This window comes from Larimichthys crocea, chromosome XIV (genome assembly GCF_000972845.2).
Source record: "Larimichthys crocea isolate SSNF chromosome XIV, L_crocea_2.0, whole genome shotgun sequence".
In the NCBI taxonomy this organism is placed as follows: Eukaryota; Metazoa; Chordata; class Actinopteri; family Sciaenidae; genus Larimichthys; species Larimichthys crocea.
Genome location: NC_040024.1, coordinates 6,536,574 through 6,543,212, shown reverse-complemented (window position 1 = coordinate 6,543,212; position 6,639 = coordinate 6,536,574). Strand labels below are relative to the sequence as shown.

The 6,639-nt window shown below is 41.8% G+C and overlaps 2 protein-coding genes across 3 annotated transcripts in view; one reads left to right on the top strand and one right to left on the bottom strand.

The window, feature by feature from the left end:
- Positions 1 to 3,050, bottom strand: part of LOC104935135 (V-set domain-containing T-cell activation inhibitor 1) — a 592,626-nt gene extending 589,576 nt beyond the window's left edge. Inside the window, exons 1-4 of one of the 2 annotated variants that reach the window (XM_027287597.1) lie at positions 2,763 to 3,050; positions 2,524 to 2,634; positions 632 to 728; positions 117 to 458 (exon numbers count right to left, since the gene is read on the bottom strand). In XM_027287597.1, the coding sequence (XP_027143398.1) occupies positions 117 to 182 (66 nt within the window). In that variant the 5' untranslated portion in view covers positions 183 to 458; positions 632 to 728; positions 2,524 to 2,634; positions 2,763 to 3,050. Of the gene's footprint in view, positions 1 to 116; positions 459 to 631; positions 729 to 1,550; positions 1,641 to 2,523; positions 2,635 to 2,762 lie in introns of those variants that run through there. The other variant, XM_027287599.1, reaches the window with a different exon arrangement.
- LOC104935020 (butyrophilin-like protein 2) overlaps positions 1 to 6,639 on the top strand; it is a gene marked incomplete at its 3' end in the record, with an annotated part of 550,859 nt that overhangs the window by 233,608 nt on the left and 310,612 nt on the right. The gene's annotated exons all lie outside the window — the stretch shown is intronic.

Below are 6,639 nucleotides of genomic sequence, written 5' to 3'. Positions count from 1 at the left end.
ATTGGAGACAAACTCTATGACGGGCGTGGAGACGACACCTGATGACCAGAGAGGAGGAATTATAACATACGTCACTGATTTGTATCAAACTGCTCGTGGCAGCAAGTCTGACTTACCAACACTGAGTTGGATGGACGCTTCCTTCTGCATTGAATCCAAGATACAAAAATATCTTCCTGCATCAGAAAGTTTCACTCTGAAGATTTTCATGGAGACGTTTCCGTTCTCCAGTTCACCTTCAAACAGTCTGGTGCGTAAATGATAAGATGGATTTTGAATCTCAAAATTCAGTCGTCCATCTTTGTGAACATGGATGTACTTTGGTTCTAAACCAGGTCTGGTCCATATCACGGTCTTTGAACTGACATCAGTGGGAGGTTCAAGGTGACATGGTAGAATGACATCATCACCAGCCAGGGCCACGATTGGTTGATGTGGACAAATTAACTCTGCTTGCTCTGCAAGGAAACAAGAAACAGAAACAAACATGAACATGAAAATCATAGTCAGCATGTTAGCATAGTGTCTCCTCACAGAGCCTCACTGTGGCTGTACATTGATGTTAACGTCTGCTTCTTTCCAACACATGCACACATCGATGTGTTACTGGAGTGTTTTGTGTTGAAATTACCTCCAACAGACTGAAGAACCATGAAGATGAAAACACTGCAGGTCCTGAAGGACAGTCCATCACTGGGCTGGATCTTTGGCTGCAGCATGCTGGACTCCTGGAAAGTTCAGTTTGCAGTAAATCAATAATATTTCATCTTCCAGCAGGACCTGGGCCTGCTTGACTGGCCAGCCAACTCGCTAGACCTGGCCTGAATCTATGGGGTATTATCAAGAGGAAAATGAGGGTCACCAGACCCAAAAACAAAGAAGAGCTGACAACAAGTATCAAGGAAATCTATAACTCCCACGCAATGCCACGGTGCATCGAGCCAGTGATTAAGGCAAAGGGATTCCCAACCAAGTATTGAACATTGACATATCGTTTAGAAAGTACCATATTTTGATTGATGTGATTCTAATTTCTTTCTTTTTTTCTGCAAAAACTACAGATTAGATCCAGGACTTCTGGATTCAGTCTCACTTGAGCATGTATCAGACGTCTTCACTGCAGTGCAAATAAAAACCACAAGACTGCTGCACAGCTCTTCTGCTTCCCGTTTTTTTTAGCCGTCAGTGTTCTGGTGACATTTTGTTTGGGGTTCATCTATTTTTTATAATCAGCTTCATAGATGATAATCTGGAAGAAAGCCTGACTTTCTAACTAATCCATACTGGATCACCAACAAAGTTTAGATTAGTTTTAAACTCATTGTTTGCATATAAATAGTCTGGACTGAAGATATTTAACGACGCATTATGAGCCATGAACATTACAATTATAAAATAAAATGGCTGATTCTCTTTCTAGGAAGGTCCCTTCCGCTCTTTCAGACTTCAGTTCATCTATTCAGACGTCAGCTGCTGCATACGACACATCCACACATTCACCATACAGCAACAAGTTAGTTTGAAACAAAGTTACAAAATGTTTTTCTTACCGTTTCTTTTCTTCTGACAAAGACAAAGTCAAATGTTGAACCACAAGTTCAGGTCTTTACTTTCGACTTTGACTCACTGTGTTCCTCATTTTTGTTAGTGGTTAATTCATTCCTACTTCCCATGGACTGAACTTTGAGCACATGTTTTGTTTTTCCTGCAGTTTTTTTGGCAGGTTACATTTCAGAACAGAGTCACCAATCAGATCACTGATAACTATATATGATATCTTATTTTGTTTTGGAATGTGCAGCTCAGTCTCAGAATAATTTGTTTCTTTTTTGCATCTCCTGAATGTTTCATCTCATCTCTTCATGGTTCTGATTATGGAACTATTTATTTATAATTCCTCCTCTCATGGTTCAGAGAGGAGGAATTATAACATACGTCACTGATTTGTATCAAACTGCTCGTGGCAGCAAGTCTGACTTACCAACAGTGAGTTGGATGGACGCTTCCTTCTGCATTGATGGAAGATGACATTCATATCTTCCTGTATCAGAAAGTTTCACTCTGAAGATTTTCATGGAGACGTTTCCGTTCTCCAGTTGATCCACAAACAGAGCGGTGCGGTAACGATAAGATGGATTTTGATTCTTAAAATTCAGTCGTCCATCTTGGTGAACATGGATGTACTTTGGGTCTAAACCAGGTCTGGTCCATATCACGGTCTTTGAACTGACATTGATGGGAGGTTCAAGGTAACATGGTAGAATGACACCATCACCAGCCAGGGCCACGATTGGTTGATGTGAACAAATTAACTCAAGAAACAGAAACAAACATGAACAACAGTGAAAAGTAGAGAAGGTGAGAGCGGCCGTGCTTTCTCCAGATAACGACATCATTTCTTTATTTATCAAGTCTTTTGTCTCCTGTGAAGTTTCAGTCGAAGAGTTTTGAGTGAAATGTCTCAACAACTGTTGGTAAATTTGCACATCGATGTGTTACTGGAGTGTTTTGTGTTGAAATTACCTCCAACAGACTGAAGAACCATGAAGATGAAAACACTGCAGGTCCTGAAGGACAGTCCATCACTGGGCTGGATCTTTGGCTGCTGACCCACCAGACCGTGGTAAACATCGACTAGAACAGAGTATTTTTATGTGAAAAAGTTAGTAAACATCGACTAGAACAGAGTATTTTTATGTGAAAAAGTTACGTTCAGTACAAAGAAACTCTACAACACAACCGGAGAGACGATGCCACCTTACTTTATAAAAACTTTCTGTGCAGAGGAGAGGTAACTGTGGGTCATCCACTCAGATCACAGCTGGTAAAATGGACGTGTGCAGTCATTGACCAGCAGATGGCAGCACCATAAAGAGTAAAACGTAAGTGTCATTATTCCTCATGCACACACGACACACTGCTACAATAATAATGAAAAATATATTTCGTTAAAATTTTTCTAAATATAAAAACTGACTAAAACTCTAAACTATTTAAATAGTTTACAGTGTTTTGTTCAGTTTTTTTCTTGATGTTATATTTGTCTCTTTCTTTCTCAGAGATATCAGGATGTGCTCACTTCGTAACGTGAAAGAAAACATCTGTTCATCAAGAATAGAACCATGATAATAAAATATCAAAGAAAAAACAAACTAAGAAACGTTGAAATATCGAAAAGTGAACTGAATTCATAAATCCATACGTACTTTTATTATATTTTATTGTTTGTTTTTGTTGTTTATTTTATGTTTTTGCACAGAATGACGCCTGGTTGCTCAAACAAGCCACCTGTCAATCAAAGCGTCCCTTTAAGCCTTAATATAACCTGAACAGGTGAGTTGTATATAAATTCACCCTCAGTACAGTTGTCATGAACGGGGAAATTAGCTACAGAGACCAAAACTGTTTTTTGTACCAGGCTGTAAACATGTTTATTTCTGCTGTGAAGTTGGACATTTGGACATGGGGACTTATGGAGACTGACTCACTTCTGGAGCCAGCCTCAGGTGGACGACTAAACTAAACGGAGGGTTTGTTCTTCCTCTTTTCTGTTTCTCTGTGTGGACGCTGCAGCTATTGTTTTGCTTCCTAAGCCGTTTGAGGCTACAGGCTTTCTTGACTAATCTACTTCCTGATTAGTATTGGCTGAGCTATAGAGACGAGAGAGGATCGGAGGCGAGGTGGTCCATGTGTTTGCATCCAGGCCTGTTGTCCCGGCCTCTCTAAGCTGTTTAGAGCTACTGCTGCCTGCTGCTTCCTGGAAAGACACGCTGATCTTTTGTCTGAGCACGTTTCCCGCGCGACATCGCACGGCACGGGAGGTTCCCTGGTGGTAAAAAGAGCCCATCCAATTACTACAAAAACAGATGACGTGCTCCCTGCACCCGAAGGCCGGGGTGTCCTGCCAAAGCGTCTCCAAGGAAGGTGCAGAATCCCTGCTCTCAAACACCAACAGAGATTTAAACAGTATGAATTCACAGAATAAAGATACAGTTTGACTTTTCTCTAATAAAATATCAGTTAAACTCCAGTTGACGGGAGAAGTACATAATGGAAGCATATTGCTGCCATGCAACATGACGCGTTATCGCTTATTGCTACGAGGTGGAAAGTGTCACGTTACAAGACGCCCGGGGGGGCGACACTAACGTTTAAAAAAACGAAAAACAATAAAAGTTACGTACAAATGTTCTCTAACAATTTTGTTTTCATTGTCACAATTATCTTTAAATGACAATGTCACCAAATCTAAAAAGCAGTTCTTCTTTCTTTCACATCTGGAGCCAACAAAGAATAAATTGCATGAACGCGTTAAACTTGCATGAAGTTGATACAAATCTGAACCTCGTGTTTATTTTAAACATGACTTATTATGAGTGATGCAAAGTCTGTTAACATTTAAGTTTAGTCTCTCGTCTTTAACAAAGTCACATCTACAGATGTAACAGCAGCAGTTTTGTCCTTCAAAAGCTTCGTTATGCCGACCAAAAAAGTCTTCCAGCCGTACAGTATCTGACAATTCTAGCAGGTCATAAATAATATATTATATAAATGACGTCTCATGAAATCTGATCGCGGGCCGTGATTGGCCCCTGGGCCGGACTTTGGACATCCCTGACATTTTAAAAATCTGAAACATTTCTCTAAGGTCACTTTATAACCATAAAACATTCATTCAATCATTTATTGTAAAACAACATGCTAATTAAAGTTAAACGTACTTCTGTAGCTCATTATTTAACCCAGCTACAGTGTTTATCTCGTTAGCGTGCAACAATAACGAGCCTATGACTAATGCTAGCTAACGTAACACTGATTAAATTTTTTATTTCGGGTAGAACGACGTCGTTCTAATTTTACTGTCCAATACGGTGCGCGACTGAATGTTTCATGGCTTCATCTGCTTACGTAAGTCGTTATTTTTCCCGAAACATATCCGATCACGTGACGTCTATAACGTCTGCTCTGAGAGGATTTCTTGGAAAGACGGCTCGCTTCGCTACCTAAATAGGTAACTTTCTAAGGATGCGAGAGGCGGATTGAACGCGTCACGCCTGTCAATGAACTCTCTTTTTGAAGACAGATGCTGCGGGTTGGGCGCCAACAAGGTAAGGCATCCCCTGCTGGGTGACATCAACCCGAGGTGCAGGTCAGGTGAAACTCTTACGCATCGTCCCTCATTAGGGAAACCATCTGTGGATGTGTGTGTGTGTTAGGGATTCCAGAGATTTCCAATACACTCACTGACGAACATGCTAATAGCTGCACTAATAGTTGAAAAGCCGCGTACATCAAATCCGCGCAGTGGACTCTAAGCTTTGGCCACACATACACACTAATGCTGCTTGTTTTGAAACTCTAGCAGCAGTCTACATCCCCAGTGGGCCGACCGGTTTGTCCATCAGTAATGAAACCCAAGCGGGTCACATGCTAGTGTTGAAATGCCCCCGCTTGGTGCACTGGCCTGGCCCCCTCATCGTCCACACTGGTATACATCATCACATCTCCGGACCTCCAGGCTATCACTGTGGAAGTCTGTCTAATTATAGAGCTGTATAACGAAGACTCAGGTCAGGTCTCTAATTATTTTATTTTATTTCTGTGACCTCCGTCACTTTGACTTCCCAATGGCGAAATCTTTTCATTCACAAATATCTCAGGTTCCAACATAACATCTCTTATCTCAGAGCTGTGGCTTTCAGGTTTACTGAACAATGAAAATGTAAATTCACGATAAAGCCTCGTTATCTTGGGGTATTCAGAAGCGGACATGCCGTCAGAGAAAAGTCTCTGAATGGATACATCGGTGCACTCGGAGGGCATTGTGTTCGAGTCACGAGTGGTTTCAAAACTGAGATGGCAAATCTGAAAATATGCACAGAGATCGTTTCAAACTAACAAACTTTGATTAAGACCCTTGAGTTTGACAAACATCTGAACTTTCTGTCTGCTCAGCAGCGAGGCCCGAAGAGCCAAAGTTAATGTAGTCGACGAGCTGCTAACGTTTGTGGTCACCCCAAAGCTTTGACATCAGCAATTCATTAGCTTACAGAAAGCTAGCTGAAGGGGGTTCCCAGCACAGCTTCACGTTTGAGCTTTTATTCTGCACAAAGTGGAATTCTTAGAGGTTTGGCAGCGAGTCTCATCCAAACAAGCTGAAATCTTTCAGAGGCAACTGAGGACCAGTTTTATAATACAACAACAAGACATAGCAGCCAGCTAATATTACTGACTAGTCCAACAGCATCTCAACCACCCAAGTCCTCTTTAGTCTCTTCTCCTCTGCCATTATATCCATAGAGGCTGCGGAGCATGGTTACATTGCACGCTTGTCCAGCTCCTGTTCTGGCACGACACTGGCTCCCTGCCCTGGGCCTCAAACACAAACACCAACACTCTCCCGGTGCTCGGAGCTCAGTGCCCAGGCAGCCCGGCTAACAGACTGAGCTAACATGAGCTAACAGCAGCTAACAAACTGAGCTAACTTGAGCTAACAGCAGCCAACAAACTGAGCTAACATGAGCTAACAGCAGCTAACAGACTGAGCCAACAGACTGAGCTAACATGAGCTAACAGCAGCTAACAGCAGCTAACAAACTGAGCCAACAGACTGAGCTAACATGAGCTAACAGCAGCTAA